Genomic DNA, 27,174 nt, shown 5'->3' on the forward strand with positions numbered 1-27,174 from the left:
CTATTCCCTGGTACACACAGAAAGAAAACAGAAAAGTGAGTCATCTCCAGAGTGTGTTGAGAGAAGCTGTCATGGCAGGTGCCCACCTGGAGAGCAGCCTCAGACGCACTGGTGGCCTTGTCGGCTGCATCCTCGGCTGCTTTGATGGCGTTGAGGATGTTCTCATAGGCGGTGGCAGCGTCCACGGCACAGCGCACCAGCTCATCCCCACTGGTGTTCCTCTTGATCCTGGAAGACGGTAGAGGAGGAGGGCTCCAGCAGTGCCCCTGCCTGCAGCCAAGTCTCCTTACCTCCCCATTCATTTGGCAGATGGAGATTTGGGGCTGTGGGCTCTGAGGCTCTGCTCCAGAGATGCAGCTGGGAATCAGTTGGGTTTGGACCTGAGCCCTGGGTGCCGCCCCCGACCCTGGTCCATACTTCCTACCAGGCTCCAGCAGCCCCTGCGGCCAGACCCCCAGGTGGCCCACTCACTCCTCCAGCTGCTTGGCCAGCTCCTGTAGGGACTGCGAGTGCCGCTCTGCCTTGTCCACCAGAGATGCTCTGCTGGCTGATCTGGAAAGTTCTTTCACTTTGTCACTTAGTTCGTGTCTTGCTTCATTTAAAGTGACAGCTAATTTTTCATATTCCTGTATTTTCCAAGTAAACAAGAGATAGTGTCAATTTAAGCAAAGCATGGCTATGCCATTCTCTTGAACTCTGTCATAAATGAGGTTTCCAGGAGGCAACAATGAGAAATTGTTTCCTGAGCCCATTCACCACCCCAGTTACTCCCTGGTTACTTCACACAGTGGCACTGTGAGTATTCCCCCAAGTTTCACCACCATTTTGAGCATTTTCCATACGGTGGGTACCCACTTTGATAAATGTTGTAAAAGCACATTATTATCCTTAGTGTATCACTGTACTAAACCTAAACACTTTTTCTGATTTAGAAACAGTGATCATAAAAGATATTTTCAAAATGCCCAATGGGTTTCTGAGAAATATTGCCAATCTTTTACCAGTCCTAAATGTCTTCTGTTAATTAATATATGCCTGGTTTATTTTTAATTGCTTTTCAGCTTCAAAAATGTATAAGTGACATAAAATTGTGAGATATTTAAAGTGTACAAAGTGATGACTGGATATATATATACACTGTGAAAGGAATTCCTCCCACCAAGTTAACATATCGATCACCTCATATTTTATCCCCTTACCTTCTTTGTGGGGGTGAAGGTGAGAAGATTTAAATTCTACTTTTGTAGCAAATTTCAGTTATAAAATACAGTGTCATCAACTACAGTCACTTTTTTGTTTTATATTAGCTCCTCATACCTTATTCATCTCATTGGTGAAAATGATTTAAAAATCATTTAAAAAATTTTAAAAATACTAGCACAATTTGTTTTTATTACAAAAGTAACATTTGCTTATTGCAGGCAAATTAGGTAGGTAGATAGGCAAGTAGATATAAAACAAACCTATGGTTGCTGGGGGGAAGGATACTTAGGGACTTTGGAAAGGTCATGTACACGCTGCTATATTTAAAACGGATAACCAACAAAGACATGGAACTCTGCTCAATGTCACCTGCCAGCCTGGATGGGAGGTGGGTGGGGGGAGAATGGATACATGTGTATGTATGGCTGAGTCCCTTCGTTGTTCACCTGAAACTACTACAGCATTCTTAATCAGCTATACCCCAATGCAAAATAAAAAGTTTACAGTTTGGGAGAAAAAAAAAGACACATCCTTCACCCCTCCCCTAAGGGACAACCGCTGTTAACATTTTGGTATATTTTCTTCCATCTAAAGACATATATTTGAGGGAAAAAATGTTTAGCCTATCTCATAAGTTCCTCAAAATGTAATTTAAATGCTTTTTAAGTTTCTAGAAAGCAAGTTTTGCCTCTACCTCGTGGCTTTTCTTCATCAGTTGCAGGACAATATTAGTTTGCATTAAGGAAGAATCTGCTGTGGCTAGACGCTTGGTGAAGTCACTCTGGAGGGAATTCATTTCCTTAATTTGTCTCTGCAGAGAAGAAAAAGAAAATCTGTGAGCTGCATGATATATTGTCAGAAGGCACAGGCATATTTATTGGACAACAGCATAGAGGTAATTTCAGAGTCAAAATGTCTTCTTAAAGATCATCTTGGCAACTCCTAAGTCATGAGACATCAGTTCAATTTGTCATGTGGAGATGGTGTTATAGTTTCCGCAAGCTACATGCCAATGAAATGACCGCTGTCGCATTGGAGGAGGTTTCTACACTAGGGTCAACCAAGCCAGTGAGGTGGATGCATAATTGAGCTCTGGTTAGTGGATCAGGACGAGGGAGTTGAACTAAGCAAATGAGCACCATCAGTACACTCTACATGTTGGTCCTGATGAAGATGTAGGGGTGTTTCAATAAGAAAGCACACAGGAGGACTTCCCTGGCAGTCCTGTGGTTAAAACTCTGCACTTCCAATGCAGGGGACGTAGGTTAAATCCCTGGTAGGGGAACTAAGATTCCACATGATGTCGCGTGGTGCAGCCAAAAAATACATTAACTAAGAAAGCACACAAGACCTTAGGAAACCAGGGTAGAGGCTGCCAGAATTCAGAGATCCATAAAATTGGGTCCTGCTCCCTCCCCTTGGCATAATCCAACAGCGGTGTTACCTGCAGAGGCTTTGGGAGTTAACCATATTACCATCTGCGAAGATACTATTCATTTTCTTTTACCAAATTCCTCTTTCTTGGGGTGGGGGGAGTGGGTCAGTCCTATGTTGGGCTTCCCAGGTAGCTCAGCTGGTAAAGAATCCACCGGCAATGCAGGAGACCCTGGTTTGATTCCTGGGTCGGGAAGTTCCCCTTGGAGAAGGGATAGGCTACCCACTCCAGTATTCGTGGGCTTCCCTGGCTCAATGATAAAGAATCCACCTGCAACGTGGGAGACCTGGGTTTGATCCCTGGGTTGGGAAGATTTCCTGGAGGAGGGCATGGCAATCCACTCCAGTATTCTTGCCCGGAGAATCCCCATGGACAGAGGAGCCTGGCAGGTTACAGTTCATGGGGTCGCAAAGAGTCAGACACAACTAAGTGATTAACACACACACCCATGACACAAAAAATCAGTAATTTAAAACATATATTATATACTTTGAATTAATTATAACAATAGTAGTTTCTCAACTGTTTGGCACCATTATTCCTCCAGTCCTCTACCAGTCAGGTCTGGGGGTGAGGTGATTGGGTCTGCTTTCCCTGTGGTTTAAGTTCAGAAGCACTTCTGGCCGTTGAGGAGTAAGAGATACTTTGCTTTTGCATTTAATGCCTCGTTCCTCTTTGATTAGGGTTTCCCACACAGACAGGTTCCTGACTCTGCCACTTGATTAACATTAAAGCTCCCTGCTCCCTTGTCCTTGTCCTTAACCGAACCATGCAGATTCTGACCATGACCTCACCTTGATGGATTCCAAAGCCCTCGCATTTTCTCGGTTGAGGCCGGTGGCCTGCTTTGCTTGGGAACTGGCTTCCTGTAGAGCAGCACGGAGGCCACTGAGTTTGGCTTCATAATCATTTAGAGCATCTCGTATATTCTTCACCAGTCCGTTGTTCTCCACCTGGTGGTTTTCCAGCCAGCTCCTTATCCGATTCAGCACTGAAATAAATCACCTTTTTGTTTTCCACTTGAGAAATGAGTGCATTGACACTAAGTTACAAAGACTACAGAAGGAGAATTGATTTCCCACTCACTTCATGGTTTTCCTTGAACTTGCAAGGGAATGAGAAAGGAGGCTAGTGTTTATGTTATGTTGTGCCCTGCACACATTGTCTCATTTAACTTCTATGACAACCACATGAAGACAGTGATTATCATTTTCATGTTTCAAATAAGAAAATGGATGGCCTGAGAAATTAGGTGACAAGGTTTCAGCCTTGGAACTGGAACTGAACTTGCAGAGTATAAAGCCCATGCTCCTTCTATTACTAATACTGTCTCCAAGGTTAACATTAAATTTAAACAATACAAATGCTAAAAGAGAGATGCCACTATTTGTAGATTAACCACTGATATGTCATTCCACTACAGAATAAAGCTCAGTATTTGGAAAAATATAGGCCTATTATTTTTAAAGTTTTGAGTTAATGTGGCATTTTCCTTAATCCAAATCTTTAGATATATTCCCTTAATTTCTAGTACATCCATTTTTTTGGTAACAGTAATATGAATATCAGTGTATGATTCAAAACCCCAATGGTGATGAGGGAATTATTAAAAATGATATAATGAATGAGAAAGCAATGGAGCTGAAAGAAGAATGAAGATGCAGTTAGAAACAAACTAGAGGTACCAGTGTCTAATATCTAAGGAGAAGAAGCTATTTTTTTGCATGATGGTAAGATATTCTATTCTGTGGATATATACATATATAATATACAGTGGAATATTACTCAGCCATTAAAAAGAATGAAATAATGCCATTTGCAGCAACTTGGATAGACATAGAGATTATCAACGTAAGCAAAGAAAGCTAGAAAGAGAAAGACAAATACTATATGATATCACTTATATGTGGACTCTAAATCTAAATTTGTGATATGTTCACAAATGAACATATCTACAAAACAGAAACATATTCATAGACATGGAGAACAAACTTGTGGTTGCCAAGTAGGAGGGGCTGGGGGAGGGAAGAATTGAGAGTTTGGAATTAGTAGCTGCAAACTGTTATGTATAGGATGGATAAACAAGGTCCTGCTGAATAGCACAGAGAGCTATATTCAATACCCTGTGATAAATCATTACAAAAAAGAATATGGAAAAAAATTTAAATATGTGTGTGTGTGTGTGTAACTGAATCACTGCTGAAATTAACACAACATTGTAAATCAACTATAATTATATAAATTTTTTTTTTTAAAAAAGGTATTCTATTCCACAAGCCCTCAGCAACCTGGAACGGCTGCCCATTTGTACCACGTGATGCTCTACTAGTAATAGATACTGAAGTGGTGACCCCTCCCCCACCCTGGCACAGTGTACTGTGCACACTGTATGTCAAGCCAATCAGAACAGACTGGATGTAAGCATTCGGAAGGGTCCTTACATTCCTGAGCCTCTCTTCTTTCAGCTTCAGCATCCCTCAGGTGCTTCCCAAAGTTGCGGGTCCTCAGTTCCCTCATCATGCGCCCTGCTTCAGCCAGCTCTCTGGAAAAATCACCTGAAGGCACCCTGTTTCCATCTCCCTCCGTCCCAGATATCTGCTTCACGAGAACTGGAAAACATCAAGCTGTTTATTAAACTGGGAATTCTGGACTCCAGGAGACTATTAAGAAAAGAGGCAGAGACTTTTATAGAGGGCTCATATTAGTTTTTCAGTATCACTATAAGCTCTTTTTCATAATGCTGAACTCTTCCTTTGTACGACAAAGGCTAAAGTAGTATAAAAGATATTTAATTGGGCTGAGTAACTCTTCTTACTGTGCACATTCCGGATGACATTTTTAATCTTCGAGTCCAGCTCTTTTGCACTTTGGGTTGTCCGATCAATGTTGTTATATAATGTTTGTGCTTTTCTGGAATTTATTTGAACCTATATGAAGAGTAAATTGATGAGAAACAAATTAAGTTGTTGGGAGAAAAAAACTAGCAATATTTTGAAGCAAAAAAAAGAGTTAATGCTATTGATCTAACATATTACCTTTTCTTGCAAAGTTTCAAATTCACGATTCAAGTTACTCAGCTCTTTTTCCAGACCATCCATTTTTGATTTATGATTTGAAATGGTGGGACGGTAGCTGAGCAGCTGGTTCTGAAAGTAAAATACAAAGTTAATCACACTCTAGAGTAGAAATTTGGAGTAAGTCTTATCAACTTGGTAAACCTGGTGATGATATAAAAATATTCATTGAGTAAGACCAATGCTGGTCCTTAGAAAAAGATACGGTTCTTTGAAATAGGCTTCATGAAGAATTTACATTCTGATGTTTGTAATATGGTCCTAAAATAAAGTAGGAAAATTTAAAGACAAGGAGAGACAAGATACATTACTTTAATGACCTAACCTTATAGAAATGAGGGTGATGTTACTTACTTGATGTATTAATTTTTAGATTCTATAATAAAGTCAATTTTTTAAACTTATACTTTACTTGATTAGGCTAAAAACAAGTGTCTATGGCTACTCTGTTGAAAGAATCTATAGATTCAAAGAATTATAGAGCAAGAGAAAAACTCAGAGCTCATTAAATTGAATACCCTCATTTAACAGGAAAAAAACGAGAAAACAGAAACCTAAAATAGTTGGGTGATTTGTCCATGTCATGGAAGTATAGACGATCAGTGATTGCTCCAAGACCAAAATCCAGGTCCCCTTCCTCTTTTGGGTACTGACTGAATGGCAACATTAGAGGGGGACACTGCTGCACACGGGTTTCCCTGGTGGCTCAGACGGTAAAGAATCCGCCTACAGTGCAGGAGACCCAGGTTCAATACGTGGGACAGGAAGATCCCCTGGAGAAGGGAGTGGCTACCCACTCCAGAATTCTTGCCTGAAGAATCCCATGGACAGAGGAGCCTGGTGGGCTACAGTCCATGGGGTCGCAAACAGTCAGGCATGACTTAGTGACTAACACTACTACTACTGCTGCATATAATATCTAGAGTAGTAATTACTTTCAATATTTTTTTTAAAGTTTTAACTTTTTCCTATTGTTTGGTTGCACTTAGCATAAAGTATTCTTGTCTGGAGAATCCCAGGGATGGGGGAGCCTGGTGGGCTGCCGTCTATGGGATCGCACAGAGTCGGACACAACTGAAGCGATGCAGCAGCAGCAGCAGCAGCAGCAGCAGCAGCAGCAAACTTAGTTCCCTGACCAGGGATCGAACCAGCACTGGAAGCACAGTGTCTTAACCACTGGACTGCCAGGGAAATCCCTCAATTTTTTTGAAAAAATGTGTTAATATCTTGTAAGTTTTTATAAGAAAAAGCAATATTACTCTCTCTATTTGTACATAAGAGCCAGCATTGGGTAAAAGAACACAGGCTTTTCAGCTGAGGTCCAAACCCTAGGTCCACCACTTCATAGATAAGCTCATTGGGCCTTATCTCCTTCATCTGTCTATCAGGGGTTGTAATATTAAGCTGCTGGGTTCTTTTTGGTGGTAAGTGGGCTAATGTATTATAAAATGTCATGTATACACAGAACCATTTTTAAAAGTTGGTTGCTTTGTCATACATATTCCTATGCAGTTTTCACAGTGTTTGTGTGATATTGCAAGAAGATGGTTCTATTTTAATTGTGCTGCAGAAAAACTAAGCACGATTGCAGGTCAGAACACCTAGATAAGAGGTACAGTGGGTGAACATACTCTTTAGAATTTCGTCTTGGTGTGAATACTTCTAGAACCACCACATACTAGCTGTGTGATTGTAGGCAAGTTACTTGGCTTTTACACACCTGTAAAAAATAGCACTATTTTCCTCACAGGATGTTGTAAGATTTAAGGAAAGCACTTAGCACAGGGCCCTGGCACAGGATGGATACCACGATGTTCGTTCCCTTCCCTTCCTTGAAAAAGTACAAGACTGTATTGGTGACATCAGTCACTAAGTGCCTTTTTTTCCCCCTCTGAACACATAAAGGCTTTTCCCCTCTCCTCTCCACATTAAGCCTCCTAATCATGCACTAAAATTACCCTAATAGGACGGAAAAGAGCCATTTTTTCTAGCACTATTTATTTTTGCTGTATGTACTCAACCATAGCCACTAATGGTTTCGAAGCAGCCTTCATTCCAAAAGCCCTTAATATAACTTTCCCTACTAGCTTAGGGGTTCATCTCACCTACTTAATTTTTTTACTTTTGAGTAGATTTTTAAAAATTTCTGTGATTTTTTTAATTAGATCTTCTCAGATTTACCTCTTCTTGTTTGGTTTCTTGTGTTTTAAAAGTTTTTCTAATTTCTTGTTTCTTTCACTGCATGTTACCCTGTAAAGTAGTTTTCGGATTGTCCTGTGATTTCTGTGTTTGCTAAAGAGATCATCACGTGACTGCTGCTTCTGCTGCATGCCTTTCTCAATATCTTTCATAGTGTCTTCAGGCTCATTCTGAGAGGGTCTCTTGTGTCCTGCACTCTCTTGTGTCCTGTGCGGTGACCTCAGGGTCATCATCACTCCTGCCCCAGGCCCCCTAATCCAGGACCAGGTCTTATATCGGCAGCTTAGGGCTTGCACACTATGGTGATGCTGAGAATGGCACATTGCAACACGGATCCTGGTCTGTGAATCTTGCCCACGTCCTGGCTATAAGTCTGTAGCTTTCCTAGTTGTCATACAGTTGTTGCCTAACAATGGGAACTGGGCAGTTTCAAGTTTGTTTCTTCAGCCTTCATTTGTAGGCAGAAAAGCCTCCATTGCCCCCAGCCAGGAAGCCGGACTCGAGCCCCTGGGACACTCTCAGCCCCAATACTTCTCAGGATACCCTCCTTGGCTACCTTCTTTCCAAGTGTACATAGAACATTCTCGAAGACGACCATGTTCTGAGCTACGAAACAGATATCAACATACTTAAAGAGAGCTGGAATCATAAAGAATTTTCTCTGATCCCAACAGAGTTAAACCAGAAATCAATAACAGAGAGTTAACTGGAAAATCTTCAGTTTGGAAATTAAACAACATAGTTCTAAATAACTTAGCGATCAAAGATACGTCACAAGGGGAATCAGAAAATCTTTTGAATTGAATTAAAATGGAAACCGACACTTAAAAATGTGTGGGATACAGCTAAGGTACTGCTTAGGGGAAAACTTATAGCATTAAATGCTTATATTAAGAAATGTTTTGGCTCAGGAAACAAGCTTTTATCTTAAGAAACTAGAAAATGAATAGCAAACTAAACCCAAAGCAAACGGAAGGAAGAAAAGATATGGATAAGAACAGAAATCAATGAAATTGAAAACTGAAAAGCAACAGAAATCAATGAAATAAAAAGATCAATAACACTGATAAACCTCTTGCCAGAATAATAAAAAAAAAAGAGATAAGACACAAATGACCAATAACTGGAATGCATGACAAAGCATCACTACAGATTTTGCAGATCTTAGAAGGATAATAAGGAAAAATTATAAACAATTATATGTCAATATATTTGGTATTAATAATTTAGGTGAAATGAAAACATTATTTGAAAGGCACATATAAACCAAATATCACTCAGAAAGAAATAAATAATCCTAATTGTCCAATATCTATTTTTAATTGATCTTGTAGTTAAAAAAAAAAAAACTTTTAACAAAGAAAACTCCAGGTCCACATGGCTTCACTGGAAAATTCCACCAAATATTTAAAAAAGAATTAATGACAATTTTACCAAAATTCATGTTTTAATCTTCTGAACACAAGATACTAAGATAACGACTATGAGAAAAATGAGACCAGAAACATTCAGTACATAAGGAATGTTCACTTAGAAGGGTCAGTTTTCTGTGTTCACTGAACTTTTCACCAGTAAAATACTAACCTTCATTTAGAGCAGAGGAAGGACAGCTGCCCTGAACCTTAAGCGGAGTCAAGCTCCCCACCCCTCCCTGCATGAGGAGTATTCATTCACGCAGCATCTGTGAATTCACCAAGTAACTGCTCTGGGCCAGGCATCATGTGGGACCCAGGGGTACTTACCCTCAAGTCCTTGGTCTGGGTCTCCAAGCGCCTTATCTGCTCCAGGGTCCCTGTGCTGACACTCAGGCCCTGCAGCTGAGACTTGACCAGGCGCAGCTCGTCCTCCATGGTGGCCAGGTCGTTCAAGAGTGTCATCACACAGCTGTCACAGTCTGTGGGGTCACAATCAGAGGCACACATGCTGCTGGCTGGAGCCAAAGGAATGTAGACCAAGCCCCAGGGATGCATAGCAGCTCGGTGAATACACACATAGCCCATCACAGGCAGAAATCACCATATGGGACTTCTCAGAGAAGGATGCAATTCTGAAAAAGGGAGATCTCTAGATGGGAGCATCTTACAAAGAAGTGGTGCAGTGGGGAGAATGAGTGAGGGTGGTCAAAAGGTTATAGATAAAAACAAATATTGTATATTAACGCATATATGTGATATCTAGAAAAATGGTACAGATGAACCTATTTCCAGGGCAGGTATAGAGATGCAGACGTAGAGAATGGACATGTGGACAAAGAGGAGGAAGGGGAGAGTGGGACGAATTCGGAGAGTGGCACTGACATATATACACCATCACGTGCAAAGTAGCTAGTTAGTGGGAACCTGCTGGATAGTGAAGGGAGCTCGGCTCAGTGCTCTGTGATGACCTAGAGGGATGGATGGGGTGAGGGCAGGAGGGAGGCTCCAGGGAGAGGGGGTACATGTATATATATAATTGATTCACTTCATTGTACAGCAGAAACTAACACAATATTGTAAAGCAACTATACTACAAGAAAAACATTTTAAAAAATAAAAAACAAGAGAAGTAACTTAGCATGTAAAATGTACAGCATGATGACTATAGTTAAGGACACTCTATTACATATTTGAAAGTCACTAAAAAAGTAGATCTTAAAAATTCTTAATGCACAAAAGAAAATCTGTAATTGTGTGAGTTGATGTATGTTAACTAACTGTGGTGATCATTTCACAACCTATACATATATCAAATCATTATGTTGTAGACTTTAATACAACGTTGCATGTCAACTATGTGTCAATACAACTGGGCAAATAAATGGTGAACCTATGCAACTTGTTGCTTATTTTGTATGTGGGAAAAGGAATAATAAATAGTTTTTATTTATTGAGTGCTTGCTCTTTACCAGGAATCATGATAAGGGATTCATAAGCATTTCTCCAACAACTATATGAGGTTAGTACAGTTACTATCAACCTCAGTTTTACCATTGTACACATGATGAAACAGGCTTGAAGAAGCAAGGTCACTGGCATGAGATCATACAGATATTAGTCGGCAGAGACTGGATTTGACCCTAAGTAGCCCTGCTGCAGAAGGGCATAGCAACCCACTCCAGTATTCTTGCCTGGAGAATCCCATGGACAGATACAGCCCATGGGGTTGCACAGAGTCGGAGACAACTGAGGCGCCTTAGCACACACACAGCCCTCCTTCCACCTCCTCCCACCAGTGCTTTCCCATGTCACAGTCTGGGGCTCACAGATCTGAAGCTGAACCCCACAACCTGGAAAGGAGGGGGCACTTTCTTTACTCACCATCACATTCTTCTCCGGGACCACCATCTTTGGGTTCCTGGTTTATGCAGTCTGAAATGAGGAGTAAATGAAGAAGACAGTGCTACTAAACTTACTCTTCATGTACTTTTTAACTTGGCTTTTAGGAAAGCTAGTTTCAGAAAATTTCAGCCACCCAACCACCCAGTATCGCCAGCTCTTCCCTTCTCCCTCCTTGCCTAGGGCCACTGTTCTGAGAGCTGTCTCGGATCCCAGCAGTCTGGCTGCAGGAATGTCTCTTGTGGCTTCTCTGATGATATATTCTTTCTTCTCTCCAAAGGGTCATGTGATTCTTATGAAGTTAACACTCCAAGTTGTCACTGTTGCCTTCATTTGATGGCCTCTTATACAACTGCTGATGTCTCTTCCAATATCATTCAAGAACATTCAATAAACACTCACTGAGTGCCTTTGAGCATTCCCTAAGTTCCATGGCCTTGTGCTAGGTGCAGGAATACAAAGGTAGAAGACAAAATCTCTGCTGTCCTATTGGCACAGGTTCAATCTCTGGTCAGAGACCTAATGCTCCTTAATGGTCAGGGAATGTAATGGTCCTGCGGGGGGAGGTAGACACATTTCACAACAGTGTGACAGATGCTGTAAGGGAGATATGCACACACCGTGGACTTGCTCCACCAACTACCGCGTGTATATGCTGAATCTTGAGGCTCTCAGCTACAGACAGGAAAGCCTAATGGTCATCCTTGGACATTCTTCACTCCACTAACTTCTACTCCTTTCCCCATACCAGGCATACTGAAACGTCCTCTCATTTCCCTCTGAAAAATCATCTAACTTCATCAAAGGAAAACTCTAAACTTGAAACTTTCTCAGACATGCAACAAGGAGGCTTTCGGGTGTGTTCTCAACAGCAGGTAATACTCTACACTTTGTATACACACGTTTTAAACCATGTGTGCTTTTCATCGTCAAAGAAATACGTAAGTTTACTATGGAAAATTTGGAAAGATCAGAAAAATGAGATAAAACATTATCCTTGATCCTACCACTCAAAGACAATCAGTGTGTCCTCAGTGTATATTTGCATACATTTTAATTTATTATATGTAATCATAGGTTTCTCTTACTCATCCTTTTTAAAAAACCCTTTTATTCACTCTTACATGTATATATAAGAAGGACTGATGCTGAAAGGACACTGGTAGGACTGATGCTTAAGCTGAAGCTCCAGTATTTTGGTCATATGATGTGAACAAAAGACTCATTGGAAAAGTCCCTCATGCTGGGAAAGATTGCGGGCAGAAGGAGAAGAGGTCATCAGAGGATGAGATGGCTGGATGGCATCACTGGATGCAATGAACGTGAACTTGGGCAAACTCTGGGAGATGGTGAGGGACAGGGAGGCCTAGCATGCTGAAGTCCATGGGGTCACAAGGAGTCGGACAGGACTGGTTGACTGAACAACAACAATGTATACATATAGCTGTGTCACCTTTATTTCCTCAATTAGACCATGAACTCCTTATGGGCAGGAAACAAGGTTTTATTTCCTTCACAAACTTCTGCAAACACAGCACCTTGGACAGTCTATGGGGAACTTGACTTATGAGGAGGACTGATTTATCAGTGCAATTTTCTCAACAAGTTTGAATTTTGACTACCAAGGAATCTGTCCGTTACTAGGTAGAAAAAAAAAAAAACAATGAATGAAAGAAAAGGGGGTGAGGGGATCCCATAGGGACAAATGTGTCTCAGATGTGAGCATTTTATTCCATTTGAGGAACAAATAGTTACCATCCTCATTTCAGGTTGCTTATTTTTGTTATTAGAGTAGGGACAAGGAGGCTTGAAAAGGCATCCATCTCACAGTACAATGTGTCTGATGCTGAAACTTCTCCTGAACACCTCCAAGGACCTCCAGGGACAGTAGAATTCATCTCCTTTTAAGCCAGGCCTTTTTATCTTTAAACATCTAACTCTTCCTATTCGGAATGATTTATGGTAGGCCTCCCTCTAGCTTCCACTCCTGGGAGTGAGTTCCAGCCCTTAAGTCACATAGAACGAGACCCACCCTTCTCCCACACGTGCCCCTTTCAGATCCGTCCTTTCCAAGTCTACTCTCCACTGTCCTCTCCACAGGGCTACAAGTCCCTTCACAGTTTCACCTTCTTTCTGAACAAAGTGAAGCGTGTCTATTGCTTTGTAAAGACCCCTCCCCCACCGAGGACCTGCATGGGCAGCGGACCAGGGAACAGTAAGCCACCTGGTTTTGGACACCAGAACTCAGTGGAGATAGTACAAGGCATCTAAGGGGCCATGTCACTCTCTTGATTCATATTAAACTCACCACTGACTGAAACCTTAGCCATGACTCACTTATCACTACAGGACTGACCACATGCATGCCTCAACATAATTGTGTCTGTTTAGAACTGGCCCCTCACTCCAGGCTGTTGAGGACCTATTTTATTCTAAATGTGTCATAGGAGGTGTTTTCTGGCTCCTCCAGCTTTGTGTCATCTGATAACTGAGTGGGCAGGCCTTCTATATTTCCGTTCAGATCAACGATGTTGAATAAGATGGAGCTCAGATGAAGCCCCCAAAACGTGACAAGAGGCACCTCATTCTAGACTGACAAGGAGCCATTTACTCTGCAGTCCTTTGGGAATAGTCACTTGAGCAGATCTAATCCACGTATCCAGGGTGTAGTTCTTTACCTTGTCTATAAGATGAGAGATTTTATCTAAGGATTTGGTATTGTACTATATCAATGGTGTTTTCCCGACAAATCCATTAATATTCTCCATTAGACAGAGGATGAGATGGTTGGATGCCATCACTGACACAACAGACGTGAGTTTGAGCAAACTCCAGGAGGCAGTGGACTGGGAAGCCTGGCGTGCTGCAGTTGGACCTGACTTAGCGACTGAACGACAACAAATATTCTCCATCAAAGAAGGAAATGGAGACTCTTCCTTTTTTTCCCAGCTTCCTTTTCCTCCTAATCCATCTATACTAACTTCCAGTTAATGCCATTTTCTTGGTAGGTAAAATCCATCTCAATTATACACTCACATTCTAGAACAGTTACTGTTTTAGGAGAAGAGCACTTTGACTTCTTCAGATACACACACAAAGGAAGCTGATGAGATAATAACCTTATAATGGCAAAGGGAGATCTCACCAAAATCACTGAAATAGGGTCTAAACTTATTTTGGCTATAATTAAAGAAGTTTTAAAAACAATTTACCTTAAAAAAAAACAAACCTACTTGAAGTTAATTTATTCACCAAAGCTGTAAGTACTACCTAAGCATTCCCAACTTTGTCAAAACAAGGGCACAATTCGTTATGTGCAGTTGCGTGCATGCTTCCTGAAAAGGTCTGTTTGGCTTCTTTGCATGCTATGATATACCAGTTTGATAAAGGTAGGTTAACAGAGGTGTGAGTCAATCTTACCTCCATTCAGGGGGTCACAACTGCCCAATTGGCCGTTGCTGTTACAATTGCATGGTTGGCAGCTGCCTCCAAATTTCTGGGGATTTCCAAAATATCCGGGAGCACACCTACACAGAATACAGAAAAAGAGAGGAAACACCCAAAAAATGCATCATTTACTCCACCCAGTTTTCTCAACTTCCAGATCCCTGTTTGGGATACCGTAACCTTATGGGAGAAAGGCTGACATAGATTTGCGTGAGTGAATGTATCTCAGTAGAGATATTTGTGACTTGAAAGGGAATGGTGAGGGTGGGAGGCAGGCAGAGATTTCTCCCTTCCCCCTTGACATGCAGATGACATACCTACAGCCAAACGGCAGATGAACAAAACGCAAACAGGAGTCAGTAGTCTGACGAGTATGGAAATTAGGGTTGGGTGAATTTTATGCAAGAGCTGAATTTCTGAAGATATCACACAATTACAGGCTGCTTAATTTACAGCTGGCTTCCCTTGTAGCTCAGTTGGTAAAGAATCTGCCTACAGTACAGGTGACCGGGTTCGATCCCTGGGTTGGGAAGATCCCCTGGAGAAGGAAATGGCAACCCACTCCAGTATCCTTGCCTGGAAAATCTCATGAACAGGAGCCTGGTGGGCTGCAGTCCATGGGATCGCAAAGAGTTGGGCACGACTGAGTGACTAACACTTACTTACTTACTTACTTTATGGCTAATTTCCTCAAAGGTAAAAAAAGGAAAATTCATATAGTTTCAATTTCTTGCATAAAGGGGGATTTTATTAATATTTTTTATTGTACTATTTCAACTCTGCATAATTCACATTTATTTGCACTAATTACTGCAGTGATGTACAAAAGGGGTTTAAATAACTGAGCAGTTACAGCTGCTACCTTGGCCCGAGGCTTTATTATTCTAGATGATTTAGTGATGAGATGTCAGTTCCTTATTTACAAGTTAAAAGATCATATTTCCTTGATAGTGAGTTTCCACTTTTTTCAAACAATAAAACAAACCCATGTTAATGTCTCTGGGAAAAAGTGAAAGTGAAAGTAAAGTCGCTCAGTCGTGTCCGACTCTTTGTGACCCCATGGCCTACCAGGCTCCTCAGTCCACGAAATTTTCCAGGCAAGAGTACTGGAGTGGGTTGCCATTTCCTTCTCCAGGGGATTTTCCCAGCCCAGGGATTGACCCAGGGTCTCCTGCATTGCAGGCAGACGCTTTACCGTCTGAGCCACCAAGAAAGCCCTATGTTTCTGGAACTGGAAGGTAAATCAAAACATTTCTGTTCATTAGCAAAGTTCCACTTCCACTCTATTACCCCTCCCAAAATTGTCATTAAGTTGGTGTGTGTGTTTGTTTTATCATCAATGGAATTGATAGAATCAAGGATATATGGCATTTGACTCTCTTCCCAAAATTTAGGGCTTCCCATGTGGCTCTAGTGGTAAAGAATTTTGCCTGCCAATGCAGGAGATGTAGGAGACAAGGGTTCAAGGGGTGAAAAGATTCCCTGGAGGAAGAAATAGCAACCCACTCCAGAATTCTTGTCTGGAGAATCCCATAGAGAGGAGCCTGGCAGACTACCATCTGTGGGGTCACAAACAGTTGGACTGAAGCGACTGAGTATGCATGCAACCCAAATTTAAGCTTTGTATTAAAGAATTTCCAGGTAATTTAAATACACTTTTCCAATGGATAAACTGGTAGTATAGTGCAAAGGACACAGGTTTTGAGACAGGAAGATCTGGCTGCATGGATTCCTGCTTTCACCACCATGCATGTAATCTTGGGCTTATCTGAACCCCATAAGCTTCCACTTCTTCATCTATTCCTCTTATGAAAATGTAAGCTCCATGAGGATGTGATTTGGGGAGGCTGTTTTGCTCACTGATACATCCTTAGCACCTGGGACAGTGCCTGGGCACATATTAGGTATCAGATATAAATACACGCTGAATGAACGAATGAAAAATTGTACTAACCGTATCTATTTTGGTGGATGGATATAAGATAAAAGATAAAGCACTAAAGAATCTAGTACAATGCCTGCACATAACAGATATTCAGTAAAAGGCAGCTACTACCATTTCAAGACATGATGAAAATATTCATATACTGGTATGTGTGTATAATTGGTATCATTTGGAATGACTACATTTCAGATAGTGGATAGGAAGCAGAAAACTCATGTATTCCCTAATTATCAGGAAGGTAACTAACCTGAGGTGGCTTATCCAAGTCTACTAAGTAGGCTGTCCTAATAATAGGGCTTTCCTTGAAGTGGCCAGCCCCATATTCTGCCTCCTAACCACGCCTCGCAAATAAAGATCTCAGTTTAAAATACTTTTTCTTCAGGTGTCTCACTTGTATCTAAACTTTCTATGTAAAAGATACATATTTACAAAATACCTTACTTAAAGTTACATAAATATTTCAGAAAATTTATTCCGCTTCTTCCTTAATCTTGCAAAGCAGAATAAAATTTCTGGAATATTTATGAAACTTTAAGTAAGGTAAGTGGTGCCTTTCTTCTTATTTAGCCACGCGGCTAAACACAATGGACTAAAGTAAAACTTCCTAATTTCATAGATGACTTTGGCACAGCAAATGAAGAGCAGAGAGAGCTTCTGTCATCTGTGGCTCTGAACAGCTGAGGGAGAAATTTGTCCCTGAGCGTGGGGTGGGGTGGAGGGGCAGTGGGAGGGGTTGGGGTGTGAGCTGGGAACCCTTCCCTGCCCCTCCCCCACCTCTGTCCAGCTCTCCTGCACACATCCTTAGTTTTCACTCCACACTGTGCTTGTATTTATCACTGCAGAGCTAACCGCTAGTGGCTGATGATGCCTGGCAGCCTGGCACAGAGTGGATGCTCAATGAATGTTTAACAGATGAAAAAATTTGACATTAAAATGGCATTAAGCTGTAGAAAAGTTTTTTACACTTGATGTTAGCCAAAAGGCTGAGAAACGACAGAAAAGTTTTTAGCGATAGAAAAGTTTTGTTTCTTTTTTAAACAATACTTGCTTCCTTGAGCGGAGAAGTCAATGGCAACCCACTCCAGTGTTCTTGCCTGGAGAATCCCAGGGACGGCGGAGCCTGGTGGGCTGCCGTCTATGGGGTCGCACAGAGTCAGACACGACTGAAGCGACTTAGCAGCAGCAGCAGCAGCTTCCTTGAGACATCAAATGTTAACAAACCTAAGCTGAGACTATTGTTAATTAAGAATTTCCCTTTTCCAATCAGCTGCCTGCCAAACGGATGTCTCCTCCCAACTGGTGCTGTTTTCCACTTCACTGTTTGTGAAGAACTGTATGGAGGATTAAATTAGGAAGCCTCTCCCAGATGGGAGCCCCATAGCTTTTAAATCACGGAGCCTGGAAGACCCTCCCAGGCCCACTCCCCACTCTACCCATCTTTCCTGTCTCAGGGTGGCTGCCTCTTCCATTCCTCCCCCTTCAGTTCTAGTGGGATGCCCCTCCTGTTGCTGCCTGATTTAGCCCAGTTCCCTCTGTTTTAGGGCTTCCCTGGTGACTTAGGCTGTAAAGAATTTGGCTGCAAAAAGGAGACCTGGGTTTGATCCCTGGGTTGGGAAGATCCCCTGGAGAAGGGAATGGCAACCTGCTCCAGCATTCTTACCTGGAGAATCCCATGGACAGAGGAGCCTGGTGGGCTACAGTTCATGGGGTCACAAAGAGTCGGACACGACTAAGCGATTAACACTTTCACCTTCTCTATTTCAACAGCCCGTTTGTATGCCCATTCACCACTAGACTGGAAAACCTTTGAGGGCACAGTCTGTGCTCTGGTTGCTCATGTGTCTCTAATGCTCAGCACAGTGCCAGCCAGATACTGGGATCTCCATTCATTTTTCATTAAAGAAAGAATGACTAATAGACATGAGACCAACGTGAGCTAGGTTCCCCTTGCAGAAATGAAAAACAGAAGAAATTTGAATTGCTCCTTTTTACCATGGGATAAGTGTCCAGACCCTCAGCTGATGCCCATAACTAGGGTGTCCCCCTTCCACCCATGGCAGGTACCCTCGAGGCCCTTTGATTTACTTACATTACTTCCCTGACCTGAGCTGTCTTCCAGCTCCACCTCCCAGCTCCACTGGGTTCCAGCCATCCTCTCAACCTACCTAAGTCCCACGTTGTCCATAAAATGTTTCAGATATCCCTGCTCCACTGTAGCCCCCCCTTACAATGAAGTCCAGTTGAATTGATTTTGTGTTCTTTTTTTAATTTGGTAAAACTCTTCTAAAGTTATCCAAAGAAACAATATGCCAGAACAGTCCAGGAAAAAATTTAAATAAGGGTTATGAAGGGACCCTGGCTCAACCAAATAGTCAAAGTCATTTTATAGTTTCAGAAATGATGCACAAGTGATAATGGCACAAGAACCAAATAAAATGTACAAACCCAAGTCCATACAGAAATTTTGTACACATTTAGCTTCAGTGAATGTCTTCCTTGGTGGCTCAGTTGGTAAGGAATCCGCCTGCAATGCGCGAGACCTGGGTTCAATCCCTGGGTTGGGAAGATCCCCTGGAGAAGCTTCAGTGAATTCATCTAACGGTACCCAGGCAAAGAAGGATGAGCGCATGAGCGTATGGGAGTCTGTGTCCCCATCACTCTGTAAGCACACATCCTGTGGTGAGCATGACATGAGGGACGTGAGCCTGCTCTCCCCCCAGCTAGGCTGGGTTCCCTGGGCCTCTCCTCACATGAACTTTTCACCCTACAGAGTGCGGTTCTGGATATAATCAGACACCATGCACATTTCATGCAACATGGCCCCCCCCGGATGATTGAGACATGGAATACTGGAATAGTCAAGGTTATTTGAGCTCTGGTCAATTTTTATCTTATATGTTGACCCTAAGTCTATCTGCCATGTGAGAAGCAATACCATGAAAAAGGCGAAGTTCCAATATTTCACTAACATCGAGATTTGAAGTTAAGAAGTAAAACCACAAAAGTACAAAAACAGGGATTTCTCTGGGGGTCCAGTGGTTAAGATTTCATCCTCCCAATGCAGGGGGGATGGGTTCAATCCCTGACTGGGGAGCTAAGATCCCATATGCCTTACGGTGTGGCGATATAAAACCAAAAAACCCCAAAAAACAAAATAGGTGTAAACATTTATATCCAACTATCTCCAAGGCCAAGAGTGGGGGGATGATGGAACTTAAGTGGAACCTCCTGGCCCTGACATGATGCTATCAACGAATACTTATTGTTATGAAAACAGACTGAAAATGAAAGTGTTAGCCACTCAGTCATGTCTGACTCTTTGCGACCCCATGGACTGTAGCCCACCAGGCTCCCTCTCTCCATGGGATTCTCTGGGCAAGAAGACTGGAGCGGGTTGACATTTCCTTCTCCAGAGACTCTTCCTGACCCAGGGATCGAACCTGAGTCTCCTGCATTGCAGGCAGATTCTTAACCATCTGAGCCACCAGGGCACCCTGCATGGAAACAGGTTACTAATATATAATTAGATGAGAAAATAAGTCAAAACAAAAAGCAAAACTGAAATCTACATTTTTTTTAAAGAAAAAGTCTGTGCATGTAGAACTGATATGTAAGAACATATAACAACTTTTTTTGGGGGGGCTGCACGTGGGATATTATTAGTTCCCCAATTAGGGACTAAACCTGTGTCCCTTGCAGTGCAAGCACAGAATCTTAACCAGGGGACCACCAAGGAATTCCCTTCAACAAGTTTTAACCATGGTTTTCTGTAGGCAGAATAACTATGAATAGCACTGCAGGTGGGCAGGTGTAAGCATAGGGCAATTGTAAGGGTGTGGTACTTACTAGCTTTTTGCCTTATTAGCTTCGGGCTCACATTATTTTATGGGGATTCCCAGGTGGCACTAGCAGTAAAGAACCCGCCTGCCAATGCAGGAGATGGTAAGAGACATGGGTTCGATCCCTGGGTCGGGAAGATCCCCCTGGAGGAGGGCATGGGGTTGCAAAGAGTCGGACACAACTGAAACGACTTAGCATACATGCACCTGTGTTACATCATTTTCATAATTTATAATTATAAATTTTTTTATAATTATGTACCGATCTTATGATAGTTATTTTAAATTCTAAAATGTTATCCATATGATTCATTTTACTGTTACTTTTCCAGATACATATGTATGTGTATGCTCTCTTCCTGTCTAGATGACAAGCATCTTTTGTAGCCTTCACAATAACTGGGCAGAGTAGCTAATCATGAAATATTGTTCAGGAAAAACGCAAGCTTCGCTCTGCGGCCTTTATAAGCAAGTACATACCTTCCATTCTGTAACATGTATTCTTTTGTTTCCCAAACATTACTAGACACCTATTATGTGAATAGCAGCACACTAGACGCTAAGGAATTCAGAAATGAGTGCAACACAGACTGTCCTGCCAGTGTTCATAATGTGTGTGCATTAACAGGGCGGGTGTGTAGGCGAATCTAGGGCTGTGGATATGTGTGCATGTGTGGGAGTATGTAGAGTTGCATGTTTGTGTACAGGCAAGCAGGGATGTGTATATTTGGGGATAGAAGTTTGAGTTTCAATGGTGGTAGGAGTATGTAGATAGATGTTTGGGGAGGGGCATGTAGGAGTGTGCGTGGGAGTGGGGGTATGTAGGCATATATGTAAGTACATGGGCAAACAGGGGCATTTGCTGGAGTGTATAGGACTATGACATATTGGCCCTAATTCTCAAATTTCCACAGGTACAAAGCAAGAAAGAGAAGGAAGTTAATGATTTATGAAGTGACGGTCTTGTTTTTCCCGAGACCTTTTCCCAGCCTCAGAGAAACCAGCGGCCCCACCCCAGCTCTGAGCCACGACCCAGCAGAGCCCCACCCACACCCGGGGTGCCTGCAGCAGCCTGCCCGCAGAGCCCACCCCACCTGTGAGGTGGGGGGAGGAGGGAAGGGGGGGACCCACCTTTCACAGCGTGTTCCTGTGTATCCAGGTTTGCAGGAGCATTTGACGTTTTCCCCAGTCACAACGCAGCCGGTGGCAAAACTTAAAAAAAAAGACAGAAAAAAGTCCCAGTAGAAACATAAACCCACATGTTTTTATGCTCATTATTTTTTGCCACATGAAGTGAAACTGGAAACCAAGGGTCTGGGTATCTTTCATGTGAAGAAAATTTTGCCCATCAAAACTTGTCGAGAGAATGATGAATGATTTCAGCTGACACTGGGCACATCTGGGTGAACAGGGACTGAAGGCATTTTTATTTTCGGCTTGGAGAAACACATTCTTTCCCTTAAGACAGAGCAAAGTAACGCACTTGGGAAGAGAAGGTGACGACAGCACTTTTTCCAGAAATAACAAGGAAGGAATCAAACAAGTCTGGGCAGAAAAGAAGAACAGAGAGTTCTGATTCCCTAAAAAAAAATTTTTTTTTCCCCTCCTTGCTTATTCTAGTTCTTTTATTTTATACTGGGCACAATCCCTTTTGGGAAGAAAAAGTATATGTGTGGAGGGTTCGGGGTTGGGGGGCAGGCCCTCAGAGCCCCAGAGACGATTAAAGCACAGAGCATGCTCAGGCCCAGCTAGGCTCTGTGGGCACGGTCACTGGTGATTTCTACACTTTTCCAATCAGGTAATTGGAACTTTTATTCTCTCTCTTTTAGCTCTGAACTGGTGTATTTATAGAAACTTCTTAAAAAAACAAATTAAACCAAGAGACCATGAAAAAGTCTTTGTTGCCTTATGAAGAAACATCTATGACCACTGAACATTACACTGACATAGATCTGAGGGGAAATAACTCCATTTATCACCGGCTGATAAGAGAATTCTGATTTTTAAAATTATTTATTTATTTGGGTGTGCTGGATCTTAGCTGTGGCTCGTGGACTTAGTTGGGCTTCCCAGGTGGTGCTAGCGGTAAAGATCCTGCCTGTCAATGCAGGAGACATAGGAGACTTGGGTTTGATCCTTGGGTCAGGAAGATCCCTTGGAGGAGTGCCTGCCTGGAGAATCCACTCCAGTATTCTTGCCTGGAGAACCCCATGGACAGAGGAGCCTGGTGGGCTCCCTAGGGTCGCGAAGAGTCAGACACGACTTAGCACGCAGGCATGTGAGCTTAGTCCCCCTGTGGCACATGGGATCTTGGTTCCCCAACCAGGTATTGAACCTACATCCCCTGAATTGGAAGGTGGATTCTTAACCTGGACCACAAGGGAAGTTCCAAAAAGAGTTCTTATTTGGGAAGCTTCTCTTGACCAATTAGATAGATATACAGTTACATCTCTAAAGGGACAGTTAGAAATTTGTCAGCGGTATTAATATTGCTGGAAGGAGAATTAGATAAAAATAGGATCTTACTGATACATCCTAGGAACTGCGTGTTACTTCAACTACACAGAAGCTGAAAGCTGACCTTGATGATAACATGCTTTGCAACCAAAGATCAAACGCTTTCCCCAAGCACACTGTGAACATCTTGCTGCTTTTTACTCTCTCCAGCTTCTGTTCAAACAAGCCTGGGCAAGTGTCAAGTGACAGATCCTTTTACAAATAAAGCCACAGGACTGGGCAGGTTTAAGGAGTATCAAACACACAGATAGCAAACCAGGGTGTGTATTTCAAATATGCATCTCCAGAAAAGCCACATTGGGCAGGTGGCTTCTGATAATTTTAAGACTTGGCCAATTTCTCTGCTAGCTCAGCTGACATCAACCAGCTTTGCGGTCCACACTTGCTCCTGAACCTGTGCCCTACTGTTACTTGATCACCATCATTCTGATTTTTCAAATCAAACCTTGCTTTACTTAGTTACCTGTTTATATTTTGTCTGGACTCACAGTGAACATGTGATGATGAGCAAGAGTAGGACAAGGTGCCAAAGCCAAACTGAACATGAATTATCACGAAAGGAAAATGACGTCTTTCTACCTACGAAGTCTACTGACCTTACTGGAGCCTGGATGATAATGCAGATCACATCTCTCTGCTCAGAACTGTCCTGTGGCTCAGAACTGTCCTGTGGCTTCCATCGTACTGAGGATAAAAATCCTTAACATCCAAGTGCCTTACTCTAGCCTGCAAGGTACAGGATGTGTATCCTGGCTGTCCCTCATCTCCCACCCAGATCTGTCTCAGTGCAATCAAGCCATCCATGCCTTTTTACTGTCCACAAACCCATCATCACAGGAGTTTTCTAATCTGGTCTTTTTCCCCCTTGTCATGGACCCTCAACATATTGTCTTGGCACTCCATCTCATCGTTCATGAGTCCCTGCCCAACAACTCCAGAAAGTCCTGCTACCACCCTCTGTAAAGAATCCACTATCTATCACATAACCCTTTTATCAGTGGTGTGGCCCATCTCTGTCTGAAGTTATACTTCAGACTGATTTGTGCACATTTAATTGAGTAATAACCCTCACTCTCTCCTTATATTCCTCAGGTGAAGCTTAATGTCTTTGCCAGCCTTCTTTACTGCAGTTACTCCAGCATCTGGAAAAGGGATGGGTGCTCAATAAATTCTTTAGCCATTGAATGAATAGCAAAAGAAAAGAGGAAAAGGCAAAACCCTAAAGAACACAACTCAGAGAGTCTGTTTTTGTTTGGTTTTGGTTTCCATCTTTTGTTTATTCCTTTTTTTAAAATAGAAAATTGTTTTATTGAGATAGAGTTCACATATCATACAATCCACCCAACTAAAATGTTAGATTCAATGGCTTTTAGTGTGCTCACAGAATTGCACAGTCATGACCACAATCAATTTTAGAGCATTTTCATCACCTTTAAAAGAAATTTTATGCCATTTAACAGCCCCTTCCTATTTCCTCCCACCACCCATTCCCCAGCCCTAGACCCCCATCAAACTATTGGGTTGGCCATAAAAGTTCAATTGGGTTTTTCTATAACAGCTACAAAAAATCCGAATGAACTTTTTTGCCAATCAAATACTTCCTGTCTCTGTAGATTATTATCAAACTTCTACAGTACCTGTCTGAATGAGGACACGGGCAGACACTACAGGATCCATGGATGGTGTTCCAATAGTAACCCTCTTTACAGCGCTCACAGTGTTCCCCTGCAGTGTTATGCTGGCAGTTCTTGGGAGAGAGAAATGGTAAAATTAATAACAACCTATTACATTTATTACTATTGAGATTGCTGTCATCTTAATTACTCCCACAATTATACTTCAAATCCTCTGACACAGCAATATCGGTTTTGCTAATCATATGCCTTTCCTACCCAGTCAATCATTGTTGGTGCCAGAAAAATGCTGTAAGTGCCCTTCCATCAGCTCTTCGGTGTTACCATGGGGAGGAAGGACGAAATGGAGCCAGATCAGTGGGGTTAAAATCCCACTTGAACATTCCATATCTGTGGGCTCTTGGGCAAGTCCCTTCACCTCTCTGGGCCTCGGTGTTTTTTAATAAATCAATTTTTTTTGGCCATGCCACATGGCATGTGGGATCTTAGTTCCCTGACCAGGGATTGAACCTGTGTCCTCTACACTGTGTGGAAGTGGTTAAGTGCAAAGTCTTAACCATTGGACTGCCAGGGAAGATCCATATAAATCAATATTAATGGTGTATGATTTACTATTCCAATTTTCCTAAATTGTACAGTTAAAATAACACCTACTTTCCAAGGTTATCAGGACTTGTAGGATCCACAAAGGAGTCTCTCGGGGGTGTCAGGTGCTGGCAGCTTCCTATACCTTTACTTTGCTCGGCCTCCCTGACTCTCTCAGAAACATCTGTTTTTTTGAACTAAGTGTTCACCTTTTCACATTAGTTCCCTCTCTTTATTATTTATTACTTATTTGGCCATGCAGGGTCTTAGTTGTGGCATGCAGGATCTTTTAGTTGTGGCAGGTGGGATCCAGTTTCCTGACCAGGGATCGAACTCAAGCCCCCTGCATTGGGAGCTCAGAGTCTTAGCCATTGGATCACCAGGAAAGTCCCAGTTTCCTTTCTTTTGTAGCTCCAAATGACAGTTTTAAAGAAGAACTGTCTGGAGAGAGATGTTTTAGTCCCATGTCAACTTAGTTCTGAGCTGAAAACACTGAGGAAGTAAGAACGTGGAGAAGCAAGAACTGTGGTGAGGTTACCTGTATATCCTATGATAAATCCTTCCCAAAGCCCTCTGAACTCTGGGCCTTTACAGGGGCACAGGGAGAGGAGTGTAGAAGGGGGTTAAAACCTGAGTTGCTTAATAAAAAGCCCATAAGAATGTCTGAAATACCACTCACACTCAGTTGAAAGCATGTACCCTGAAATCTGTCTTCCTCAGTTCTGCAAATTTGAGGCATCTACCTATCAGATTTCCTTGTTTTACTGTGAATAAGTGAATGAATGAATGAATCCATATCCACCCTCACAGCATGTGCTTTCCAAAGTCCATGTGACAGCAAACATCTACTGCGCATGAACTAGCTGCTCAGCTATGCTAGGTACCAGGGATGCAAAGATGGATTGGCACCCTGACTCGGGGGTAGACAGAACCCTGTGAATAGACATCTTCCATACAATGCGGGAAATACGATGACAAAGGTGTGGCAGCATGGTTAATACCAAGAGGAGCCTCAGGGGAGGCGATGAGGCCTGTGTGGAGGACAGAAGGAGAGGAATGAGCTGGGTGGAGAGGTGGGGAAGGACACAATGGGCACAGGGGTTGGTGTGCACAGGACCTCAGTCTTGCAGGAACACAGTGGCATGGACGGACAACCCGAAGCAGCTGGTGTTCCCGAGGGTGAAGTGCAAGGGGGCAGGATATGGCTGGAGGGGCAGCAGCGCAGATCAAGGGGCCCTGAGGCTGCCCAAGGAGTGTGAACATCTGGTTGTGAGCCTCAGGGGACTCCCAAGTCAGCTGTGAGTTTCAGACAAATCATCCTGGGGGCAAGGGAAGACGGGCTCCAGCAGCAGGGAATAAGAAGGAGGAAAACCAGTGTGGTGGTCCAGTGGCTGGGACTTCAAACTCCCTATGCAGGGGGCCTGGGTTCGATTCCTGGTCAGGGAACTAGATTCCACATGCTGAAACTAAGAGTTTGATGCCTCATCTAAGACCTGGGGCATTCAAATAAATAAACTAAAATAAATAAATATAAAATGGGCTTCCTTGGTGGCACCAGTGGTAAAGAATCCACCTGTCAACGCAGGAGACACAAGAGACGTGGGTTAGATCCCCGAATCCAGGAGATTCCCTGGAGCAGGAAGTGGCAACCCACTCCAGTATTCTTGCCTGGGAAATCCCATGGACAGAGGAGCTTGGCTATGGGGTTGCAAAGAGTCAGACACAACTGAGCAATCACATGTGTTAAGTATAAAAAATAAAGAAAGATAATTGAAAAATAAAATTCCCTTAAAGATAAATAAAGAGGATGAAACCTGAAGAAAGAGGATGAGAAGAGAGAGGGGAAGGAACTGGGAACAAAGAGAAGCTGAGGTGACTGGGTAGCACAGGGCAGAGGAAGGGAGAGAAAGCAGCCAGGAGAAGAGGGACCAGCAGGGCCTCGGTGGAGAGAAGGGAGCCGGTCATCAGAGCTCCCTCCAGCC

General features: G+C 42.6%; 1 protein-coding gene across 6 annotated transcripts in view; it reads right to left on the reverse strand.

Annotated features, from left to right (window-relative positions):
* The window catches only part of LAMA3 (laminin subunit alpha 3), a 257,192-nt gene that overhangs the window by 46,453 nt on the left and 183,565 nt on the right, over nucleotides 1–27,174 (reverse strand). For 5 of the 6 annotated variants that reach the window (XM_081563208.1, XM_081563206.1, XM_081563204.1 and 2 more), the window contains 12 exons: nucleotides 24,611–24,720; nucleotides 21,588–21,668; nucleotides 14,646–14,752; nucleotides 11,208–11,258; nucleotides 9,654–9,805; nucleotides 5,674–5,784; nucleotides 5,454–5,565; nucleotides 5,080–5,247; nucleotides 3,433–3,629; nucleotides 1,898–2,014; nucleotides 472–626; nucleotides 87–228 (listed from right to left, as the gene is read on the reverse strand). In XM_081563208.1, the coding sequence (XP_081419334.1) occupies nucleotides 87–228; nucleotides 472–626; nucleotides 1,898–2,014; nucleotides 3,433–3,629; nucleotides 5,080–5,247; nucleotides 5,454–5,565; nucleotides 5,674–5,784; nucleotides 9,654–9,805; nucleotides 11,208–11,258; nucleotides 14,646–14,752; nucleotides 21,588–21,668; nucleotides 24,611–24,720 (1,503 nt within the window). The remainder of the gene's footprint in view (nucleotides 1–86; nucleotides 229–471; nucleotides 627–1,897; nucleotides 2,015–3,432; nucleotides 3,630–5,079; nucleotides 5,248–5,453; nucleotides 5,566–5,673; nucleotides 5,785–9,653; nucleotides 9,806–11,207; nucleotides 11,259–14,645; nucleotides 14,753–21,587; nucleotides 21,669–24,610; nucleotides 24,721–27,174) is intronic. The other variant, XM_081563207.1, reaches the window with a different exon arrangement.

The sequence above is a fragment of the Giraffa tippelskirchi genome, chromosome 14 (assembly GCF_054371585.1).
Source record: "Giraffa tippelskirchi isolate mGirTip1 chromosome 14, T2T-mGirTip1v1.2.pri, whole genome shotgun sequence".
Classification (NCBI taxonomy): domain Eukaryota; kingdom Metazoa; phylum Chordata; class Mammalia; order Artiodactyla; family Giraffidae; genus Giraffa; species Giraffa tippelskirchi.